Source organism: Panulirus ornatus, chromosome 40, assembly GCF_036320965.1.
Source record: "Panulirus ornatus isolate Po-2019 chromosome 40, ASM3632096v1, whole genome shotgun sequence".
NCBI classification, from domain to species: domain Eukaryota; kingdom Metazoa; phylum Arthropoda; class Malacostraca; order Decapoda; family Palinuridae; genus Panulirus; species Panulirus ornatus.
Genome location: NC_092263.1, coordinates 2,446,553 through 2,472,934, shown reverse-complemented (window position 1 = coordinate 2,472,934; position 26,382 = coordinate 2,446,553). Strand labels below are relative to the sequence as shown.

The 26,382-nt window shown below is 42.4% G+C and overlaps 1 protein-coding gene across 6 annotated transcripts; it reads right to left on the bottom strand.

Moving 5' to 3' along the window:
* Positions 1-375: 375 nt before the first annotated feature.
* Positions 376-24,213, bottom strand: LOC139761300 (uncharacterized). 6 transcript variants are annotated; one of them, XM_071685335.1, is made up of 7 exons: positions 23,977-24,213; positions 9,797-9,940; positions 7,915-8,097; positions 6,103-6,248; positions 3,996-4,181; positions 2,882-3,027; positions 377-1,225 (listed from the first exon to the last, which is right to left on the bottom strand). In XM_071685335.1, exons 1-7 carry the CDS (start codon positions 24,006-24,008, stop codon positions 1,124-1,126), a joined length of 939 nt encoding a protein of 312 aa, XP_071541436.1. In that variant the 5' UTR covers positions 24,009-24,213; the 3' UTR covers positions 377-1,123. The 6 variants fall into 6 exon arrangements, with proteins under 6 accessions (XP_071541437.1, XP_071541436.1, XP_071541439.1 ...); XM_071685338.1 differs by having other exon boundaries at positions 1,106-1,225; positions 4,033-4,181; XM_071685336.1 differs by lacking the exon at positions 6,103-6,248 and having other exon boundaries at positions 376-1,225.
* Between the last annotated feature and the right edge of the window lie 2,169 nt (positions 24,214-26,382).

Here is a 26,382-nt window from a genome sequence, read left to right as displayed (position 1 = left end):
AATGGAGCATTATACCTTACATTTATCTTCCAGAACTACCTCCACAAATCCTTCCACCATTTAAAATGCCATATGACTTTTTTTATATGAACTCTTAATTTAAAATCGTCCAAAAACCAGACCAACCTTCCTTTATCAAAATAATCCTGAAAACCTCTACAGGAAAACCAAACCTCTACCTGGCCACTACCCTTCCTTAAGTACATGAACTTCATAAGCAAGAAATCATGGTACTGCAAATAAAATGGTTATTTTTACCATTGGATAAATTACTTGGGCAAACCATATTGCATACCAGTAGCCAAGTCTTTTCCATATCCAGTGATTAGCAAATACTTACCAAAACCATAAATATACTTCAACAGGTAAAATTAGACATTTTTACTTTTGAAAAATCAAAATCTTTATTCAAATATACAGGATAAAGCCTTCTTATGAACAATATACCACAGCCATGCAACGTCACACCACGTCCCCCAGTGTCATTTCCCTAACATTTCAGATATTCCCAAAGAAAACCACTTTCAGTCTGCCTCTCCTCCCACCTACGTGGCACGTATTCAAGAACTTTCGTAATGCAACGCTGTTTGTCTGGTAGAACTGTGCGATGAATAATTGGGAAAAGACGCCCCCCATGTCCAATTTCCAATAATTCATAGAAGCCAACCAATCTTGCGACGCGTTACACACTTCCTTGAATACGATCCTGTAGCATATACCACAGCCATCCAACGTCCCCCAGTCACTCTCCTAATACAGAAGAAAATCAATTTGGTTTGCCTCTCCTTATACCATCTTGCGAAGACCAATTTGGAACGTTCCAATAATTCGTCGCACCACACACATCCCTCCCTATCGAACTTTACCGCTTCATTCCAGCAAAACTAAGCAGGGAATCAATTCCTCCTGACCTCACCTAATCTATGGACGCCTTGCACCAGATTCGTTGGCATTCTATATAATACAAGGCTAACTAACTTACTAATGCCATAATTGTCAAACTTACACCCAAACCTTACTAGCAACATGTCATGCTGTAGTCTACCCATCTTCATGCACATGTTTCCTGTACGTCTCTAAGAAGACAAAACTTGTGCTGTAGATTGTCTGATGCTCCCGGCCATCACAGACGATCCTCCTCCATTTGGTAGGATGTGAAAATCTCGGAGTAATGTGGCGTTTGTTGGATGACCAGAAGAAATAACCGAAGATCGAACGTTCCTGCCTGTAACGAATAAAAAAAAAAACGTAAGAGCTACAAGAGTGCATTTCTTCAGCTATTTTGAAAGGAAAACAACTCCCATACCCATCAACTCATGAATATTCTTGGCTAAATGTTATCTACCACTGTATGGAAACCTGCTTAAGGGCAAGGACTAAATGTCCTACATGCGTTATATATATCACCACTTCAGTGGCTGTCAAATCTCACTCCTTTAAACGAAGTAGTAGCTGTCGCTTCTTCGCAACTTGTCCAAATGGAACAGCTGCCCTTCCTCCCAATTTCCATATACACTTTGAGAACATCTTCAACACCGTATAATAAACCTTTTTTTTTCTTTTTTTTATCTAAATTGAAAGTATTCATTCTCTCCCCATCAAAACTTACTCTGGGACATGGCTGCTTACAAATAGCTTTTATAAATCATTTAATATGACAAAATTGCACTTAAACAAAATGCACATAATACATATTGTCTGCCCTTAATCATTCCCATCGCCATCCCGCCACACATGCAATTCCAACCCCCTCCCCCCTCGTGTGCGCGAGGTAGCGCTAGGAAGACAACAAAGGCCACATTCATTCACACTCAAGTCTCTAGCTGTCATGTAATAATGCACCGAAACCACAGCTCCCTTTCCACATCCAGTCCCCACAGAACTTTCCATGGTTTACCTCAGACGCTTCACATGCCCTGGTTCAATCCATTGACAGCACGTCAACCCCGGTATACCACATCGTTCCAAGTCACTATTACTTTCACGCCTTTCACCCTCCAAGTTCAGGTCCCGATCACAAAATCTTTTTCACTCCATCTTTCAACCTCCAACTTGGTCACCCACTTCTCGTTCGCTCCACCTCTGACATATATCCTCTTGGTCAATCTTTCCTCATTCTCTCCATGTGACCAAACCATTTCAAAACACCTGCTCTCAACCACACTTTTTATCACAACACATCTCTTACCCTATTATTTCTTGCTCGACCAAACCACCTCAAACCACATTGTCCTCAAACATCTCATTTCCAACACATCCATCCTCCTCCGCACAACTATCTATAGCCCATGCCTCGGAACCATATAACATTGTTGGAACCACTATTCCTTCAAACGCTACCAGAACTTTCGCCCCCTCCCCCACCCTATGATTCCCTTCTGCTTCCATGGTTCCATCCGCTGCCAAATCCACTCCCAGATATCAAACACTACTTCCTCCAATTTTCTACATTCAAACTTATCTCCCACTTGTCCCTCAACCATACTGTACCTAAAAACCTTGCTCTTATTCACATTTACTCTCAGCTTTGTTTCAGACACTATCAAACTCAGTCACCAGCTTCTGCACTGTCTCACACGAATCAGCCACCAGCGCTGTATCATCAGCGAACAACTGACTTACTTCCCAAGCTCTCTCATCCACAACAGACTGCATACTTGCCCCTCTTTCCAAAACTCTTGCATTCACCTCCCTAACAACTCCATCCATAAACAAATTAAACCACCATGGAGACATCACACACCCCTGCCGCAAACCTACATTCACTGAGAACCAATCACTTTCCTCTCTTCCTTACAAGCAACATGTCATGCTCTAATCTACCCATCTTCATACACATGTTTCCTGTACGTCTCAAAGAATGAGAAGACAAAAGATGTACTGGAGACTGTCTGATGCTCCCGGCCATCACAGACGATCCTCCTCCATTTGGTTGGATGAGAAAATCTCGGAGTAATGTGGCGTTTGTTGGATGACAGGACCTTGTTGGATGACCAGAAGAAATAACCGAAGATCGAACGTTCCTGACTGTAACGAATAATAAAAAAAAAGAGTAAAATCTACAAGAGTGCATTTCTTCAGCTATTTTGAAAGGAAAACAACTCCCATACCCATCTACTCATGAGTATTCTTGGCTAAATGTAATCTACCACTGTATGGAAACCTGCTTAAGGGCAAGGACTAAATGTCCTACATGCGTTATATATATCACCACTTCAGTGGCTGTCAAATCTCACTCCTTTAAACGTAGTAGTAGCTGTCGCTTCTTCTCACTTACCCTATTATTACTTGCTCGATCAAATCACCTCACACCACTTTGTCCTCAAACATCTCATTTCCAACACATTCACCCTCCTCCGCACGACTATCTGTAGCCCATGCCTCGCAACCATATAACATTGTTGGAACCACTATTCCTTCAAACATACCCATTTTTGCGTTCCAAGATAACGTTCTCGACTTCCACACATTCTTCAACGCTCCCAGAACTTTCGCCCCCTCCCCCACCCTGTGATTCACTTCTGCTTCCATGGTTCCATGCGCTGCCAAATCCACTCCCAGATATGTAAAACATCACTTCCTCCAGTTTTTCTCCATTCATACCTACCTCCCAATTGACTTGTCCCTCAACCCCACTGTACCTGATAACCTTGCTCTTATTCACATTTACTCTCAGCTTTCTTTCACACACTATCAAACTCAGTCACCAGCTTCTGCAGTTTCTCACACGAATCAGCCACCAGCGCTGTATCATCAGCGAACAACTGACTTACTTTCCAAGCTCTCTCATCCACAACAGACTGCATACTTGCCCCTCTTTCCAAAACTCTTCCATTCACCTCCCTAACAATCCCATCCATAAACAAATTAAACCACCATGGAGACATCACACACCCCTGCCGCAAACCTACATTCACTGAGAACCAATCACTTTCCTCTCTTCCTTACAAGCAACATGTCATGCTCTAGTCTACCCATCTTCATACACATGTTACCTGTACGTCTCAAAGAATGAGAAGACAAAACATGTACTGTAGATTGTCTGATGACCCCGACCATCACAGACGATCCTCCTCCATTTGGTCGGATGAGAAAATCTCGGAGTAATGTGGCGTTTGTTGGATGACAAGACCTTGTTGTTGGATGACCAGAAGAGATAACCGAAGATCGAACGTTCTTGCCTGTAACGAATAAAAAATGAAGTAAGAGCTACAAGAGCGCATTTTTTCAGCTATTTTGAAAGGAAAAACTCCCATACCCATCTACTCATGAGTATTCTTGGCTAAATGTAATCTACCACTGTATGGAAACCTGCTTAAGGGCAAGGACTAAATGTCCTACATGCGTTATATGTATCACCACTTCAGTGGCTGTCAAATCTCACTCCTTTAAACGTAGTAGTAGCTGTCGCTTCTTCGCAACTTGTCCAAATGGAACAGCTGCCCTTCCTCCCACTTTCCATATACTCTTTGAGAACATCTTCAACGCCGTACAATAGTTTTTTTTTTTTTATCTATATTGAAAGTATTCATTCTCTCCCCATCAAAACTTACTCTGGCACATGGCTGCTTTTAAATAGCTTTTATAAATAATTCAATATGACAATTATCGACGTTCCGTACATAAATTCCACACAATGAAGGCAGACAAAAGCAAGTAGACAATAGAATATACATATACATACCTCTACATATACATACCTATACATCTCAATGTATACATATACACAAACATATACATATATACACATGTACATACACGTCCACACACGCAAATACACATACCTATACATCGTAATGTATACATATATACACACACAGACATACATATACACACATGTACATAATACTGTCTGCCCTCATTCCCATCGCCACCCCGCCACACATGAAATACCAACCCCCTCCCCCTCATGTGCGCGAGGTAGCGCTAGGAAAACAAAGGCCACATTCGTTCACACTCAAGCCTCTAGCTGTTATGTAATAATGTACGGAAACCACAGCTCCCTTTCCACATCCAGTCCCCACAGAACTTTCCATGGTTTACCTCAGACGCTTCACATGCCCTGGTTCAATCCATTGACAGCACGTCGACCCCGGTATACCACATCGTTCCAATTCACTATTCCTTGCACGCCCTTCACCCTCTTGCAAGCTCAGGCCCCGATCACAATCTTTTTCACTCCATCTTTCAACCTCCAATTTGGTCTCCCACTTCTCCTCGTTCGCTCCACCTCTGACATATATCCTCTTGTTCAATCTTTCCTCATTCTCTCCATGTGACCAAACCATTTCAAAACATCCTCTTCTGCTCTCAACCACACTTTATCACAACACATCTCTCTTACCCTATTATTACTTGCTCGATCAAACCACCTCACACCACATTGTCCTCAAACATCTCATTTCCAACACATTCACTCTCCTCCGCACGACTATCTGTAGCCCATGCCTCGCAACCATATAACATTGTTGGAACCACTATTCCTTCAAACATACCCATTTTTGCTTTCCAAGATAACGTTCTCGACTTCCATACATTCTTCAACGCTCCCAGAACTTTCGCCCCCTCCCCCACCCTGTGATTCACTTCTGCTTCCATGGTTCCATCCGCTGCCAAATCCACTCCCAGATATCTAAAACATCACTTCCTTCAGTTTTTCTCCATTCAAATCCTACCTCCCAATTGACTTGTCCCTCAACCCCACTGTACCTGATAACCTTGCTCTTATTCACATTTACTCTCAGCTTTCTTTCACACACTATCAAACTCAGTCACCAGCTTCCGCAGTTTCTCACACGAATCAGCCACCGGCGCTGTATCATCAGAGAACAACTGACTTACTTCCCAAGCTCTCTCATCCACAACAGACTGCATACTTGCCCCTCTTTCCAAAACTCTTCCATTCACCTCCCTAACAATCCCATCCATAAACAAATTAAACCACCATGGAGACATTACACACCCCTGCCGCAAACCTACATTCATTGAGAACCAATCACTTTCCTCTCTTCCTTACAAGCAACACATGTCAAGCTCTATTCTACACATCTTCACACAAATGTTTCCTGTACGTCTCAAAGAATGAGAAGACAAAAGATGTACTGTAGATTGTCTGATACTCCCGGCCATCACAGACGATTCTCCTCCATTTGGTCGGATGAGAAAATCTCGGAGTAATGTGGCGTTTGTTGGATGACAGGACCTTGTTGGATGACCAGAAGAGATAACCGAAGATCGAACGTTCCTGCCTGTAACGAATAAAAAATGAAGTAAGAGCTACAAGAGTGCATTTCTTCAGCTATTTTGAAAGGAAAAACTCCCATACTCATCTACTCATGAATATTCTTGGCAAAATGATTTACCACCGTATCGAAACCTGTTTAAGGGCAAGGATTAAATATCCTACATGCGTTATATGAACCAGCACTTTAGTGGCTGTCAAATTTCACTCCTTTAGACCAAGTAGTAGCTGTCGCTTCTTCGCAACTTGTCCAAATGGAACAGGTGCCTCTCCTCCCACTTTCCATATACACCTTCAGAACATCTTCAACACCGTATAATAAAGTTTTTTTTTTTTTCATCTAAATTGAAAGTATTCATTCTCTCCCCATCAAAACTTACTCTGGCACATGGCTGCTTACAAATAGCTTTTATAAATCATTTAATATGACAAAATTGCACATAAACAAAATGCACCTAATACATATTGTCTGCCCTTATTCATTCCCATCGCCATCCCACCACACATGCAATTCCAACCCCATCCCCCCTCATGTGCGCGAGGTAGCGCTAGGAAGACAACAAAGGCCACATTCGTTCACACTCAAGTCTCTAGCTGTCATGTAATAATGCACCGAAACCACAGCTCCCTTTCCACATCCAGTCCCCACAGAACTTTCCATGGTTTACCTCAGACGCTTCACATGCCCTGGTTCAATCCATTGACAGCACGTCAACCCCGGTATACCACATCGTTCCAATTCACTATTACTTGCACGCCTTTCACCCTCCTGCAAGTTCATGCCCCGATCACAAAATCTTTTTCACTCCATCTTTCAACCTCCAACTTGGTCACCCACTTCTCCTCGTTCGCTCCACCTCTGACATATATCCTCTTGGTCAATCTTTCCTCATTCTCTCCATGTGACCAAACTATTTCAAAACACCTGCCCTCAACTACACGTTTTATCACAACACATCTCTTCCCCTATTATTTCTTGCTCGACCAAACACCTCACACCACATTGTCCTCAAACATCTCATTTCCAACACATCTACCCTCCTCCGCACAACTATCTATAGGCCATGCCTCGGAACAATATAACATTGTTGGAACCACTACTCCTTCAAACATACCCATTTTTGCTTTCCAAGATAACGTTCTCGACTTCCACACATTCTCCAACGCTCCCAGAACTTTCGCTCCATCCCCCACCCTATGATTCACTTCTGCTTCCATGGTTCCATCCGCTGCGAATTCCATTCCCAGATATCTAAAACACCACTTTCTCCTGTTTTTCTCCATTCAAATTTACCTCCAAATTGACTTGTCCCTCAACCCTACTGTACCTAATAACCTTGTTCTTATTCACACATACTCTTAGCTTTCTTTCACACACTATCAAACTCAGTCACCAGCTTCTGCAGTTTCACACCCGAATCAGCCACCAGCGCTGTATCAGCGAACAACTGACTTACTTCCCAAACTCTCTCATCCACATCAGACTGCATACTTGCCCATCTTTCCAAAACTTTTGTATTCACCTAACAACCCCATCCATAAACAAATTAAACCACCATGGAGACATCACACACCCCTGCCTCAAACCGACATTCACTGAGAACCAATCACTTTCCTCTCGTCCTTACAAGCAACATGTCGTGCTCTAGTCTACCCATCTTCACACATGTTACCTGTACGTCTCAAAGAATGAGAAGACAAAACATGTACTATAGATTGTCTGATGCTCCCGACCATCACAGACGATCCTCATCCATTTGGTCGGATGTGAAAATCTAGGAATAATGTGGCGTTTGTTGGATGACAGGACCTTGTTGGATGACCAGAAGAGATAACCGAAGATCGAACATTCCTGCCTGTGACGAATAAAAAAGAAATGTGTAAGTAAGAGCTACAAGGTTGCATTTCTTCAGCTATTTTGAAAGGAAAAACTCCCATACCCATCTATTCATGAATATTCTTGGCTAAATAATCTACCACTGTATCGAAACCTTCTGAAGGGCAAGGACTAAATGTCCTACATGCGTTATATGAACCAGCACTTCTGTGGCTGTCAAATCTCACTCCTTTAGACCAAGTAGTAGCTGTCGCTTCTTTGCAACTTGTCCAAATGGAACAGCTGCCTTTCCTCCCACTTTCCATATACACCTTGAGAACATCTTCAACACCGTATAATATTTTTTTTTTTATCTAAATTGAAAGTATTCATTCTCTCCATCAAAACATACTCTGGCACGTGGCTGCTTACAAATAGCTTTTATAAATCATTTGATATGACAAAATTGCACATAAACAAAATGCACCTAATACATATTGTCTGCCCTTATTCATTCCCATCGCCATCCCGCCACACATGCAATTCCAACCCCATCCCCCCTCATGTGCGCGAGGTAGCGCTAGGAAGAAAACAAAAGGCCACATTCGTTCACACTCAAGTCTCTAGCTGTCATGTAATAATGCACCGAAACCACAGCTCCCTTTCCACATCCAGTCCTCACAGAACTTTCCATGGTTTACCTCAGACGCTTCACATGCCTTGGTTCAATCCATTGACAGCACATCAACCCCGGTATACCACATAGTTCTAATTCACTATTACTTGCACGCCTTTCACCCTCCTGCAAGTTCAGGCCCCGATCACAAAATCTTTTTCACTCCATCTTTCAACCTCCAACTTGGTCACCCACTTATCGTTCGCTCCACCTCTGACATATATCCTCTTGGTCAATCTTTCCTCATTCTCTCCATGTGACCAAACCATTTCAAAACACCTGCTCTCTACCACACTTTTTATCACAACGCATCTCTTACCCTATTATTTCTTGCTCGACCAAACCACCTCACACCACATTGTCCTCAAACATCTCATTTCCAACACATCCACCCTCCTCCGCACAACTATCTATAGCCCATGAATCGGAACCATATAACAATGTTGGAACCACTATTCCTTCAAACATACCCATTTTTGCTTTCCAAGATAACGTTCTCGACTTCCACACATTCTTCAACGCTCCCAGAACTTTCGCTCCTTCCCCCACCCTATGATTCACTTCTGCTTCCATGGTTCCATCCGCTGCCAAATCCACTCCCAGATATCAAACACTACTTCCTCCAATTTTCTACATTCAAACTTATCTCCCAGTTGTCCCTCAACCATACTGTACCTAATAACCTTGCTCTTATTCACATTTACTCTCAGCTTTGTTTCAGACACTATCAAACTCAGTCACCAGCTTCTGCAGTTTCACACCCGAATCAGCCACCAGCGCTGTAGCAGCGAACAACTGACTGACTTCCCAAGCTCTCTCATCCACAACAGACTGCATACTTGCCCCTCTTTCCAAAACTCTTCCATTCACCTCCCTAACAACTCCATCCATAAACAAATTAAACCACCATGGAGACATCACACACCCCTGCCGCAAACCTACATTCACTGAGAACCAATCACTTTCCTCTCTTCCTTACAAGCAACATGTCATGCTCTAGTCTACCCATCTTCATACACATGTTTCCTGTACGTCTCAAAGAATGAGAAGATAAAAGATGTACTGTAGATTGTCATGCTCCCGGCCATCACAGACGATCCTCCTCCATTTGGTTGGATGAATAAATCTCGGAATAATGTGGCATTTGTTGGATGACAGGACCTTGTTGGATGACCAGAAGAAATAACCGAAGATCGAACGTTCCTGCCTGTAACGAATAAAAAAAAAAACGTGTAAGAGCTACAAGAGTGCATTTCTTCAGCTATTTTGAAAGGAAAACAACTCCCATACCCATCTACTCATGTAATCTACCACTGTATGGAAACCTGCTTAAGGGCAAGGACTAAATGTCCTACATGCGTTATATGTATCACCACTTCAGTGGCTGTCAAATCTCACTCCTTTAAACGTAGTAGTAGCTGTCGCTTCTTCGCAACTTGTCTAAATGGAACAGCTGCCCTTCCTCCCACTTTCCATATACACTTTGAGAACATCAACACCGTATAATAAACAGTTTTTTTTTTTTTAAACTAAATTGAAAGTATTCATTCTCTTTCCATCAAAACTTACTCTGGCACATGGCTGCTTACAAATAGCTTTTACAAATCATTTAATATGACAAAATTGCACATAAACAAAATGCACATAATACATATTGTCTGCCCTTATTCATTCCCATCGCCATTCCGCCACACATGCAATTCCAACCCCCTTCCCCCTCATGTGCGCGAGGTAGCGCTAGGAAGACAACAAAACCCACATTCGCTCACACTCAAGTCTCTAGCTGTCATGTAATAATGCACCGAAACCACAGCTCCCTTTCCACATCCAGTCCCCACAGAACTTTCCATAGTTTACCTCAGACGCTTCACATGCCCTGGTTCAATCCATTGACAGCACGTCGACCCCGGTATACCACATCGTTCCAATTCACTATTACTTGCACACCTTTCACCCTCCTGCAAGTTCAGGCCCCGATCACAATCTTTTTCACTCCGTCTTTCAACCTCCAACTTGGTCACCCACTTCTCCTCGTTCGCTCCACCTCTGACATATATCCTCTTGGTCAATCTTTCCTCGTTCTCTCCATGTGACCAAACCATTTCAAAACACCTGCTCTCAACCACACTTTTTATCACAACACATCCCTTACCCTATTATTTCTTGCTCGACCAAACCACCTCACACCACATTGTCCTCAAACATCTCATTTCCAACACATCCACCCTCCTCCGCACATCTATCTATAGCCCATGAATCGGAACCATATAACATTGTTGGAACCACTATTCCTTCAAACATACCCATTTTTGCTTTCCAAGATAACGTTCTCGACTTCCACACATTCTTCAACGCTCCCAGAACTTTCTCCCCCTCCCCCACCCTATGATTCACTTCTGCTTCCATGGTTCCATCCGCTGCCAAATCCACTCCTAGATATCAAACACTATTTCCTCCATTTTTCTACATTCAAACTTATCTCCCAGTTGTCCCTCAACCATACTGTACCTAATAACCTTGCTCTTATTCACACCTACTCTCAGCTTTGTTTCACACACTATCAAACTCAGTCACCAGCTTCTGCAGTTTCTCACACGAATCAGCCACCAGCGCTGTATCATCAGCGAACAACTGACTTACTTCCAAGCTCTCTCATCCACAACAGACTGCATACTTGCCCATCTTTCCAAAACTCTTGCATTCACCTCCCTAACAACTCCATCCATAAACAAATTAAACCACCATGGAGACATCACACACCCCTGCCGCAAACCTACATTCACTGAGAACCAATCACTTTCCTCTCTTCCTTACAAGCAACATGTCATGCTCTAATCTACCCATCTTCATACACATGTTTCCTGTACGTCTCAAAGAATGAGAAGACAAAAGATGTACTGGAGACTGTCTGATGCTCCCGGCCATCACAGACGATCCTCCTCCATTTGGTTGGATGAGAAAATCTCGGAATAATGTGGCGTTTGTTGGATGACAGGACCTTGTTGGATGACCAGAAGAAATAACCGAAGATCGAACGTTCCTGACTGTAACGAATAATAAAAAAAAAAAAAAAGTAAAATCTACAAGAGTGCATTTCTTCAGCTATTTTGAAAGGAAAACAACTCCCATACCCATCTACTCATGAGTATTCTTGGCTAAATGTAATCTACCACTGTATGGAAACCTGCTTAAGGGCAAGGACTAAATGTCCTACATGCGTTATATATATCACCACTTCAGTGGCTGTCAAATCTCACTCCTTTAAACGTAGTAGTAGCTGTCGCTTCTTCTCACTTACCCTATTATTACTTGCTCGATCAAATCACCTCACACCACATTGTCCTCAAACATCTCATTTCCAACACATTCACCCTCCTCCGCACGACTATCTGTAGCCCATGCCTTGCAACCATATAACATTGTTGGAACCACTATTCCTTCAAACATACCCATTTTTGTGTTCCAAGATAACGTTCTCGACTTCCACACATTCTTCAACGCTCCCAGAACTTTCGCCCCCTCCCCCACCCTGTGATTCACTTCTGCTTCCATGGTTCCATGCGCTGCCAAATCCACTCCCAGATATGTAAAACATCACTTCCTCCAGTTTTTCTCCATTCAAACCTACCTCCCAACTGACTTGTCCCTCAACCCCACTGTACCTGATAACCTTGCTCTTATTCACATTTACTCTCAGCTTTCTTTCACACACTATCAAACTCAGTCACCAGCTTCTGCAGTTTCTCACACGAATCAGCCACCAGCGCTGTATCATCAGCGAACAACTGACTTACTTTCCAAGCTCTCTCATCCACAACAGACTGCATACTTGCCCCTCTTTCCAAAACTCTTGCATTCACCTCCCTAACAATCCCATCCATAAACAAATTAAACCACCATGGAGACATCACACACCCCTGCCGCAAACCTACATTCACTGAGAACCAATCACTTTCCTCTCGTCCTTACAAGCAACATGTCATGCTCTAGTCTACCCATCTTCATACACATGTTACCTGTACGTCTCAAAGAATGAGAAGACAAAACATGTACTGTAGATTGTCTGATGATCCCGACCATCACAGACGATCCTCCTCCATTTGGTCGGATGAGAAAATCTCGGAGTAATGTGGCGTTTGTTGGATGACAAGACCTTGTTGGATGACCAGAAGAGATAACTGAAGATCGAACGTTCCTGCCTGTAACGAATAAAAAATGAAGTAAGAGCTACAAGAGCGCATTTTTTCAGCTATTTTGAAAGGAAAAACTCCCATACCCATCTACTCATGAGTATTCTTGGCTAAATGTAATCTACCACTGTATGGAAACCTGCTTAAGGGCAAGGACTAAATGTCCTACATGCGTTATATGTATCACCACTTCAGTGGCTGTCAAATCTCACTCCTTTAAACGAAGTAGTAGCTGTCGCTTCTTCGCAACTTGTCCAAATGGAACAGCTGCCCTTCCTCCCACTTTCCATATACTCTTTGAGAACATCTTCAACGCCGTACAATAGTTTTTTTTTTTTTTTATCTATATTGAAAGTATTCATTCTCTCCCCATCAAAACTTACTCTGGCACATGGCTGCTTTTAAATAGCTTTTATAAATAATTCAATATGACAATTATCGACGTTCCGTACATAAATTCCACACAATAAAGGCAGACAAAAGCAAGTAGACAATAGAATATACATATACATACCTATACATCTCAATGTATACATATACACAAACATATACATATATACACATGTACATACACGTCCACACACGCAAATACACATACCTATACATCGTAATGTATACATATATACACACACAGACATACATATACACACGTACATAATACATACTGTCTGCCCTCATTCCCATCGCCACCCCGCCACACATGAAATACCAACCCCCTCCCCCTCATGTGCGCGAGGTAGCGCTAGGAAAACAAAGGCCACATTCGTTCACACTCAAGCCTCTAGCTGTTATGTAATAATGCACGGAAACCACAGCTCCCTTTCCACATCCAGTCCCCACAGAACTTTCCATGGTTTACCTCAGACGCTTCACATGCCCTGGTTCAATCCATTGACAGCACGTCGACCCCGGTATACCACATCGTTCCAATTCACTATTCCTTGCACGCCCTTCACCCTCTTGCAAGCTCAGGCCCCGATCACAATCTTTTTCACTCCATCTTTCAACCTCCAATTTGGTCTCCCACTTCTCCTCGTTCGCTCCACCTCTGACATATATCCTCTTGTTCAATCTTTCCTCATTCTCTCCATGTGACCAAACCATTTCAAAACATCCTCTTCTGCTCTCAACCACACTTTATCACAACACATCTCTCTTACCCTATTATTACTTGCTCGATCAAACCACCTCACACCACATTGTCCTCAAACATCTCATTTCCAACACATTCACTCTCCTCCGCACGACTATCTGTAGCCCATGCCTCGCAACCATATAACATTGTTGGAACCACTATTCCTTCAAACATACCCATTTTTGCTTTCCAAGATAACGTTCTCGACTTCCATACATTCTTCAACGCTCCCAGAACTTTCGCCCCCTCCCCCACCCTGCGATTCACTTCTGCTTCCATGGTTCCATGCGCTGCCAAATCCACTCCCAGATATCTAAAACATCACTTCCTTCAGTTTTTCTCCATTCAAATCCTACCTCCCAATTGACTTGTCCCTCAACCCCACTGTACCTGATAACCTTGCTCTTATTCACATTTACTCTCAGCTTTCTTTCACACACTATCAAACTCAGTCACCAGCTTCCGCAGTTTCTCACACGAATCAGCCACCGGCGCTGTATCATCAGCGAACAACTGACTTACTTCCCAAGCTCTCTCATCCACAACAGACTGCATACTTGCCCCTCTTTCCAAAACTCTTCCATTCACCTCCCTAACAATCCCATCCATAAACAAATTAAACCACCATGGAGACATCACACACCCCTGCCGCAAACCTACATTCACTGAGAACCAATCACTTTCCTCTCTTCCTTACAAGCAACACATGTCAAGCTCTATTCTACACATCTTCACACAAATGTTTCCTGTACGTCTCAAAGAATGAGAAGACAAAAGATGTACTGTAGATTGTCTGATGCTCCCGGCCATCACAGACGATTCTCCTCCATTTGGTCGGATGAGAAAATCTCGGAGTAATGTGGCGTTTGTTGGATGACAGGACCTTGTTGGATGACCAGAAGAGATAACTGAAGATCGAACGTTCCTGCCTGTAACGAATAAAAAATGAAGTAAGAGCTACAAGAGTGCATTTCTTCAGCTATTTTGAAAGGAAAACAACTCCCATACCCATCTACTCATGTAAACTGTATGGAAACCTGCTTAAGGGCAAGGACTAAATGTCCTACATGCGTTTTATGTATCACCACTTCAGTGGCTGTCAAATCTCACTCCTTTAAACGAAGTAGTAGCTGTCGCTTCTTCGCAACTTGTCTAAATGGAACAGCTGCCCTTCCTCCCACTTTCCATATACACTTTGAGAACATCAACACCGTATAATAAACCGTTTTTTTTTCTTTTAACTAAATTGAAAGTATTCATTCTCTTTCCATCAAAACTTACTCTGGCACATGGCTGCTTACAAATAGCTTTTATAAATCATTTAATATGACAAAATTGCACATAAACAAAATGCACATAATACATATTGTCTGCCCTTATTCATTCCCATCGACATCCCGCCACACATGCAATTCCAACCCCCTCCCCCTCATGTGCGCGAGGTAGCGCTAGGAAGACAACAAAGGCCACATTCGTTCACACTCAAGTCTCTAGCTGTCATGTAATAATGCACCGAAACCACAGCTCCCTTTCCACATCCAGTCCCCACAGAACTTTCCATGGTTTACCTCAGACGCTTCACATGCCCTGGTTCAATCCATTGACAGCACGTCGACCCCGGTATACCACATCGTTCCAATTCACTATTACTTGCACGCCTTTCACCCTCCTGCAAGTTCAGGCCCCGATCACAAAATCTTTTTCACTCCGTCTTTCAACCTCCAACTTGGTCACCCACTTCTCGTTCGCTCCACCTCTGACATATATCCTCTTGGTCAATCTTTCCTCGTTCTCTCCATGTGACCAAACCATTTCAAAACACCTGCTCTCAACCACACTTTTTTATCACAACACATCCCTTACCCTATTATTTCTTGCTCGACCAAACCACCTCACACCACATTGTCCTCAAACATCTCATTTCCAACACATCCACCCTCCTCCGCACAACTTCTATAGCCCATGCCTCGGAACCATATAACATTGTTGGAACCACTATTCCTTCAAACATACCCATTTTTGCTTTCCAAGATAACGTTCTCGACTTCCACACATTCTTCAACGCTCCCAGAACTTTCGCCCCCTCCCCCACCCTGTGATTCACTTCTGCTTCCATGGTTACATGCGCTGCCAAATCCACTCCCAGATATCTAAAACATCACTTCCTCCAGTTTTTCTCCATTCAAACCTACCTCCCAATTGACTTGTCCCTCAACCCCACTGTGCCTGATAACCTTGCTCTTAGTCACATTTACTCTCAGCTTTCTTTCACACACTATCAAACTCAGTCACCAGCTTCTGCAGTTTCTCACACGAATCAGCCACCGGCGCTGTATCATCAGCGAACAACCGACTTACTTCCCAAGCTCTCTCATCCACAACAGACTGCATACTTGCCCCTCTTTCCAAAACTCTTGCATTCACCTCCCTAACAATCCCATCCATAAACAAATTAAACAACCATGAAGACATCACACACACCTGCCGCAAACCTACATTCACTGAGAACCAATCACTTTCCTCTCTTCCTTACAAGCAACATGTCATGCTCTAGTCTACCCATCTTCATACACATGTTTCCTGTACGTCTCAAAGAATGAGAAGACAAAACTTGTGCTGTAGATTGTCTGATGCTCCCGGCCATCACAGACGATCCTCCTCCATTTGGTCGGATGAGAAAATCTCGGAATAATGTGGCGTTTGTTGGATGACAGGACCTTGTTGTTGGATGACCAGAAGAGATGACCGAAGATCGAACGTTCCTGCCTGTAACGAATAATAAAAAAATGTATAGAGCTACAAGGTTGCATTTCTTCAGCTATTTTGAAAGGAAAAAAACTCCCATACCCATCTACTCATGAATATTCTTCGCTAAATAATTTACCACTGTATGGAAACCTGCTTAAGGTCGATGACTAAATGTCCTAAATGCGTTATATGAACCAGCACTTCAGTGGCTGTCAAATCTCACTCCTTTAGACCAAGTAGTAGCTGTCGCTTCTTCATAACTAATTGAGATGGAACAGTTGCCTTTCCTCCCACTTTCCATATACACTTTGAGAACATCTTCAACACCGTATAATAAACCGTTTTTTTCTTTATCTAAATTGAAAGTATTCATTTTCTCCCCATCAAAACTTACTCTGGCACCATGGCTGCTTATAAATAGCTTTTATAAATCATTTAGTATGACAAAATTATCGACGTTCCCTACATAAATTCCACACAATAAAGACAGACAAACGCAAGTAGACAATAGAATAAACTAGTAAATTGTATCAAGTTCTGCCACACGGGTCGAACCTATCCTAACTAGGCCCCTCTGCTCGTTAACCCTGAGCAGGTACAACAAGCTTTTCTTACGTTAAAAAGTTTAAATGGTGTAGTTTAACGAAACCTATGTATTCATAGAATTTAAACGTCACGTAGGCAATTATTAAATCAGAAAAAAATATCCAATAGATAACGAACGATGGCCTGAAAGATCTATCGGCCTTGGGCACTTAAGCTTTTTCCAAGTAATAATCTTGACTAAATTAGCTTTAAACTTTATCAGTTTTGCTTTGTCGCTGTCTGGCGAGGTAGCGCAAGGAAAGACGAAAGAAGGGCCCAACCCACCCACATACACATGTATATACATACACGTCCACACACGCAAATATACATACCTATACATCTCAACGCATACATATATATATATATATATATATATATATATATATATATATATATATATATATATATATATATATATATACATACACAGACATACATATATACACATGTACGTACATACACGCAAATATACAAACCTATACATCTCAATGTATACATATATATACACAGACACACATATACACACATGTACATAATACATACTCTGTCTGCCCTTATTCCCATCGCCACCCCGCCACACACGAAATACCAACCCCCTCCCCCCCTCAAGTGCGCGAGGTAGCGCCAGGAAGAAAACAAAGGACACATTCGTTCACACTCAAGTCTCTAGCTGTCATGAAATAATGCACCGAAACCACAGCTCCCTTTCCACATCCAGTCCCCAAAGAACTTTCCATGGTTTACCCCAGACGCTTCACATACCCTGGTTCAATCCATTGACAGCATGTCGACCCCGGTATACCACATCGTTCCAATTCACTATTCCCTGCACGCCTTTCACCCTCATACATGTTCAGGCCCCGATCACAAAATCTTTTTCACTCCATCTTTCAACCTCCAATTTGGTCTCCCACTTCTCCTCGTCCGCTCCACCTGACATACATCCTCTTGGTCAATCTTTCCTCATTCTCTCCATGTGGCCAAACCATTTCAAAACACCCTCTTCTGCACTCAACCACACTTTTTATCACACATCCCTCTTACCCTATTATTACTTGCTCGATCAAACCACCTCACACCACATTGTTCTCAAACATCTCATTTCCGACACATCCACCCTCCTCCGCACAACTATAGCCAATGCCTCGCAACCATATAACATTGTTGGAACCACTATTCCTTCAAACATACGCATTTTTGCTTTCCAAGATAACGTTCTCGACTTACACACATTCTTCAACGCTCCCAAAACTTTCGTCTCCTCCCCCACCCTATGATTCACTTCAGCTTCCATGGTTCCATCTGCTGCCAAATCCACTCCCAGATATCTAAACCACCACTTCCTCCACTTTTTCTCCATTCAAACTTACCTCCCAATTGACTTGCTCCTCAACCCTACTGTACCTAATAACCTTGCTCTTATTCACACATACTCTCCGCTTTCTTTCACACACTATCAAACTCAGTCACCAGCTTCTGCAGTTTCTCACACGAAGCAGCCACCAGCGCCATATCAGCCAACAACTGACTTACTTCCCAAGCACTCTCATCCACAACAGACTGCATACTTGCCCCTCTTTCCAGAACTCTTGCATTCACCTCCCTAATAACTCCATCCATAAACAAATTAAAGAACCATGAAGACATCACACACACCTGCCGCAAACCTACATTCACTGAGAACCAATCACTTTCCTCTCTTCCTTACAAGGAACACATGTCATGCTCTAGTCTACCCATCTTCATACACATGTTTCCTGTACGTCTCAAAGAATGAGAAGACAAAAGATGTACTGTAGGTTGTCTGATGCTCCCGGCCATCACAGACGATCCTCCTTCATTTGGTTGGATGAGAAAATCTCGGAGTAATGTGGCGTTTGTTGGATGACAGGACCTTGTTGGATGACATGAAGAGATAACCGAAGATCGAGCGTTCCTGCCTGTAACGAATAAAAAAAAAAAAATGTATAAGTAAGAGCTACAAAAGAGCATTTCTTCAGCTATTTTGAAAGGAAAAAAAAACTCCCATACCCATCTACTCACGAATATTCTTGGCTAAATAAACTACCATTGTATGGAAACCTGCTTAAGGGCAAGGACTAAATGTCCTACATGCGTTATATGAACCAGCACTTCAGTGGCTGTCAAATCTCACTCCTTTAAACCAAGTAGTAGCTGTCGCTTCTCTGCAACTTGTCCAAATGGAACAGGTGCCTTTCCTACCACTTTCCATATACACTTTGAGAACATCTTCAACACCGTATAATAAACTTTTCTTTCTTATCTAAATTGAAAGTATTCATTCTCTCTCCATCAAAACTTACTCTGGCACATGTCTGCTTATAAATAGCTTTTATAAATCATTTAGTATGACAAAATTATCGACGTTCCCTACATAAATTCCACACAATAAAGGCAGACAAACGCAAGTAGACAATAGAATAAACTAGTAAATCATACTAAGTTCTGCCACACGGGTCGAACCTATCCTAACTAGGCCCCTCTGCTCGTTAACCCTGAGCAGGTATAACAAGCTTTTCTTACGTTTAAAAGTTTAAAGAAACCTATGTATCTATCATTTAAATGTCACGTAGGCAATGTTATTAAATCACCCCCCCCCCAAATAAAAATATCCAATAGATCACGAACGATGGCCTGAAATATCTATCGGCCTTGGGCACCAAGTATTTTAAAGTTAAAATCTTGACTAAATTAGCTTTAAACTAATTCATTTGTTTTGCTTTGTCGCTGCTATCCGCGTTAGCGAGGTAGTAAGGAAACAGACGAAAGAATGGCCCAACCCACCCACATAAGCATGTATATAACTACACGTCCACACACGCACATATAAATACCCATACATCTCAATGTATACATTTATATACACACACAGACATATACATACACATGTACATAATACATACTATCTGCCCTTATTCATTTCCATCGCCACCCCGCCACAAATGAAATACCAACCTCCTTCCCCTCATTTGCGCAAGATAGCGCTAGGAAAAGACAACAAAGGCCACATTTCACACTCAGTCTCTAGCTGTCATGTTATAATGCACCGAAACCACAGCTCCCTTTCCACACCCAGGCCCCACAGAACTTTCCATGGTTTATCCCAGACGCTTCATGCCCTGGTTCAATCCATTGACAGCACGCCGACTCCGGTATACCACATCGTTCCAATTCACTCTATTCCTTGCACACCTTTCACCCTCCTGCATGTTTAGGCCCCGCTCACTCAAAATCTTTTTCACTACTATCTTTTCACCTCCAATTTGGTCTCACACTTCTCCTCGTTCCCTCCACCACCGACACATGTATCTTGGTCAATCTTTCCTCACTCATTCTCTCCATGTGACCAAACCATTTCAAAACACCCTCTTCTGCTCTCTCAACCACAGTCTTTTTATTACCACACATCTCTCTTACCCTATTATTACTTACTCGATCAAACCACCTCACACCAAATTGTCCTCAAACATCTCATTTCAAGCACATCCACCCTCCTCCGCACAACTCTATCCATAGCCCACGCATCCTATTCCTTCAAACATACCCATTTTTGCTTTCCGAGATAATGTTCTCGACTTCCACACATTCTTCAACGCTCCCAGAACTTTCGCCCCCCCCCCCCCTCCCCCACCCTATGATTCACTTCCGCTTCCATGGCTCCATCCGCTGCCAAATCCATCCCAGATATCTAAAACACTTCACCTCCTCCAGTTTTTCTCCATTCAAACTTACCTCCCAATTGAATTGTCCCTCAACCCTACTGTACCTAATAACCTTGCTCTTATTCACATTTACTCAGCTTCTTTCACAAACTTTACCAAACTCAGTTACCACCTTCTGCAGTTTCTCACCCGAATCAGCCACCAGCGCTGTATCAGTGAACTAACTCGCTTCCCAAGCTCTCTCATCCACAACAGACTGCATACTTGCCCCTATTTCCAAAAGTTTTGCATTCACCTCCCTAACAACCTCATCCATAAATTAAACAACCATGGAGACATCACACACACCTGCCGCAAACCTACATTCACTGAGAACCAATCACTTTCCTCTCTCCCTACACGGACACATGCCTTACATCCTCGATAAAACTTTTCACTGCTTCTAATAATTTGCCTCCCACACCATATATTCTTAATACCTTCCACAGAGCATCCCTATCAACTATCATATGCCTTCTCCAGATCCATACATGCTACATACAAATCCATTTGCTTTTCTAAGTATTCCCCACATACATTCTTCAAAGCAAACACCTGATCCACACATCCTCTACCACTTCTGAAACCACACTGCTCTTCCCCAATCTGGTGCTCTGTACATTCCTTCACCCTCTCAGTCAATACCCTCCCATATAATTTCCCAGGAATACTCAACTTATACCTCTAATTTGAGCACTCACTTTTATCCCCTTTGCCTTTGTACAATGGCACTATGCAAGCATTCCGCCAATCCTCAGGTACCTCACCATGATTCATACATACATTAAATAACCTTACCAACCAGTCAACAATAGTCACCTCCTTTTTTAACAAATTCTACTGCAATACCATCCAAACCCGCTGCCTTGCCAGCTTTCATTTTCCGCAAAGCTTTCACTACCTCTTTGTTTACCTAATCATTCTACCTAACCCTCTCCCTTTGCACACCACCTCGACCAAAACACCCTATATCTGCCACTCTATCATCAAACACATTCAACAAACCTTCAAAATACTCACTCCATCTCCTTCTCACATCACCACTACTTGTTATCACCTCCCCATTAGCCCCCTTCACTGAAGTTCCCATTTGCTCCCTTGTCTTAGGCACTTTACCTCCTTCCAAAACATCTTTTTATTCTCCCTAAAATTTAATGATACTCTCTCACCCCAACTTTCATTTGCCCTCTTTTTCACCTCTTGCACCTTTCTCTTGACCTCCTGCCTCTTTCTTTCATACATCTCCCACTCATTTGCATTATTTCCCTGCAAAAATCGTCCAAATGCCTCTTCTCTCACTAATAAATTTACTTCATTCCACCACTCACTATCCTTTCTAATCTGCCCACCTCCCACGCTTCTCATGCCACAAGCACCTTTTGTGCAAGCCATTACTGCTTACCTAAATACATCTCATTCCTCCCCCTCTCCCATTACGTCCTTTGTTCCCACCTTTTTCCATTCTGTACTCAGTCTCTCCTGGTACTTCCTCAAATCTCCTTCCCAAGCTCATTCATTCATCACTCTTTTCATCCCAGCATTCTCCCTTTTCTGAAAACCTCTACAATTCTTCACCTTAGCCTCCACAAGATAATGATCATATAATCCTCCAGTTGCACCTCTCAGCACATTAACATCCAAAAGTCTCTCTTTCGCACGCCTATCAGCACGTAATCCAATAACGCTCTCTGGCCATCTCATACATACGTATACTTATGTATATCTCTTTAAACCAGGTATTCCCAATCACCAGTACTTTTTCAGCACAAGTCTACAAGTTCTTCATCTCCATTTACAACACTGAACACCCCATGTACACCAATTATTCCTTCAAATGCAACTTTACTCACCTTTGCATTCAAATCACCTATCACTATAACCCGGTCTCGTGCATCGAAACCACTAACACACTCATTCAGCTGCTCCCAAAACACTTGCCTCATGATCTTTCTTATGCCCAGGTGCATATGCACCAATAATCACCCATCTCTCCATCCACTCAGTTTTACCCATATTAATCTAGAGTTTACTTTCTTACACTATCACATACTCCCACCACTCCTGTTTCAGTAGTGCTACTCCTTCCCTTGCTCTTGTCGTCTCACTAACCCCTGACTTTACTCCCAAGACATTCCCAAACCACTCTTCCCCTTTACCCTTGAGCTTCGTTTCACTCAGAGCCAAAACATCCAGGTTCCTTTCCTCAAACATACAACCTATCTCTCCTTCTCATCTTGGTTACATCCACACACATTTAGACACCCCAATCTGAGCCTTCGAGGAGGATGAGCACTCCCCGCGTGACTCCTTCTGTTTCCCCTTTTAGAAAGTTAAAATACAAGGAAGGGAGGGTTTCCAGCCCCCCGCTCCCGTCCTCTTTAGTCGCCTTCTACGACAAGCAGGGAATGCGTGGGAAGTATTCTTTCTCCCCTATCCCCAGGGATAGGCCAAATTTCCAAAACTATAGGGAAATCATTTCAGAAATCACTTGCACTACAGTCCCAAAGAATTAAAAATTACACGTAGTTTCCACAAAGCCTTTTTTTTCTTTAATGAATAAAGCATTTTTCATACTGATAAATCCATATATAAAATTTAATGTAGTACGTTATAGGGTACAGTTAACGAAATCAAACGGTGCCTAAATGCAATCCCAATTCATAAAAAAAACTAACACACAACTCCCATTATCATGGCAATTAAACCAGTCATTTAAATCAAGGCGATTTAACCCGACGTTCGAATCGCGAAACATTTAAAAAAGCCTAAGAAAATAGCGATATCTGAAAAATGACTGAAGGAAACCTAAGTTTCCTACCTCTGCCTAACCTCACTGTAGTGAAAATGGAGGAAGACTTACCATTTCAGCAGTTTTAGATTAGTTGCGCCCATTTCCGACTGGGTAACGGAGATCCTCCTTGCCACTTCACTCGTGAATGCACTAGACGGGCCACTACGCTGATGACTGGAGCAGTGTTCGTGGAACAGACGTACGGATATGCCTCTACCAGTACCTAAAAACGGAGAAAATGGTTACCATTAATTTAAGAAAATTTAACGCAAATCTATACGGACACAAGCAGCACAACCCCCAAGCACGGCGGCCAAAGAGCAACTGCGCGCTGCAGCCCCGTCCGGCAGCAACGGTAGACCACAGTGCTGCCAGGCGTAGAAAATTGATAAAGCTATGCTTATAATACACATCGCATGTTTATTTAGGATGTTTGTTATCATGAATAATAAATTTCGTGTCTGAAAATCATAACCTTTACTCAAATTCTAAGAAAATCCATGCCAAGATGAGTAAAATAAGTATTTTCATTAAAAAACGATGGATACGCTCATGGAAATGGGTAGTTTAAAAGCTGGGCAGTTTTTAAACTAAGTTTTGATAACAACAAACTCAACATGCGTGTGTTTTTAAACAGCAAACTCTTCCTACAGCAGATTTAGGGATTAACTGTCTTTTGATGAAAACGTAAAATACTGATATACAAATACGTATATGTGAACTGAAGACACGATTGAAACACATATGATAAATGTCATTGTTTGCTGGTTTCTAACAAATATACTCAGAACTTCCTTCTCAAATGATTTATCAAAGACATAATTGTATTATAATCTTTCTAATATGAAGAACAATGCAGAACACCTGTATTATAATCTCTGATATGCAGAACAATGTAGAACAACTGTTTTAGCTTGACTCAACGTACCAAATCAAATGCCATATATATATATATATATATATATATATATATATATATATATATATATATATATATATATATATATATGTTTATGTGCTGAAAAAGGACTGGTGATTGGGAATACCTGGTTTAAAAAGCGAGATATACATAAGTATACGTATGTAAGTAGGAGGGATGGCCAGAGAGCGTTATTGGATTACGTGTTGATTGACAGACGCGCGAAAGAGAGACTTTTGGATGTTAATGTGCTGAGAGGTGCAACTGGAGGGATGTCTGATCATAATCTTGTAGAGGCGAAGGTGGAGATGTGTATGGGTTTTCAGAAAAGAAGACAGAATGTTAAGGTGAAGAGGGTGGTGAGGGTAAGTGAGCTTGGGAAGGAGACTTTTGTGAGGAAGTACCAGGAGAGGCTGAGTACAGAATGGAAAAAGGTGAGAAGAAAGGAGGTAAGGGGATTGGGGGAGGAATGGGATGTATTTAGGGAAGCAGTGATGGCTTGCGCAAAAGATGCTTGTGGCATGAGAAGCGTGGGAGGTGGGTTGATTAGAAAGGGTAGCGAGTGGTGGGATGAAGAAGTAAGATTATTAGTGAAAGAGAAGAGAGAGGCATTTGGAGGATTTTTGCAGGGAAAAAATGCAAATGAGTGGGAGATGTATAAAAGAAAGAGGCAGGAGGTCAAGAGAAAGGCGCAAGAGGTGAAAAAGAGGGCAAATGAGAGTTGGGGTGAGAGAGTATCTTTAAATTTTAGGGAGAATAAAAAGATGTTCTGGAAGGAGGTAAATAAAGTGCGTTAGACAAAGGAACAAATGGGAACTTCAGTGAAGGGGGCTAATGGGGAGGTGATAACAAGTAGTGGTGATGTGAGAAGGAGATGGAGTGAGTGTTTTGAAGGTTTGTTGAATGTGTTTGATGATAGAGTGGCAGATATATTGTGTTTTGGTCGAGGTGGTGTGCAAAGTGAGAGGGTTAGGGAAAATGATTTGGTAAACAGAGAAGAGGTAGTAAAAGCTTTGCGGAAAATGAAAGCCGGCAAAGCAGCGGGTTTGGATGGTATTGCAGTGGAATTTACTAAAAAAGGGGGTGACTGTATTGTTGACTGGTTGGTAAGGTAATTCAATGTATGTATGATTCATGGTGAGGTGCCTGAGGATTGGCGGAATGCTTGCATAGTGCCATTGTACAAAGGCAAAGGGGATAAGAGTGAGTGCTCAAATTACAGAGGTATAAGTTTGTTGAGCATTCCTGGTAAATTATATGGGAGGGCATTGATTGAGAGGGTGAAGGCATGCACAGAGCATCAGATTGGGGAAGAGCAGTGTGGTTTCAGAAGTGGTAGAGGATGTGTGGATCAGGTGTTTGCTTTGAAGGATGTATGTGAGAAATACTTAGAAAAGGAAATGGATTTTTTTTTATATTCTTTATTATACTTTGTCGCTGTCTCCCGCGTTTGCGAGGTAGCGCAAGGAAACAGACGAAAGAAATGGCCCAATCCCCCCCCCCCCATACACATGTATATACATACGTCCTCACACGCAAATATACACACCTACACA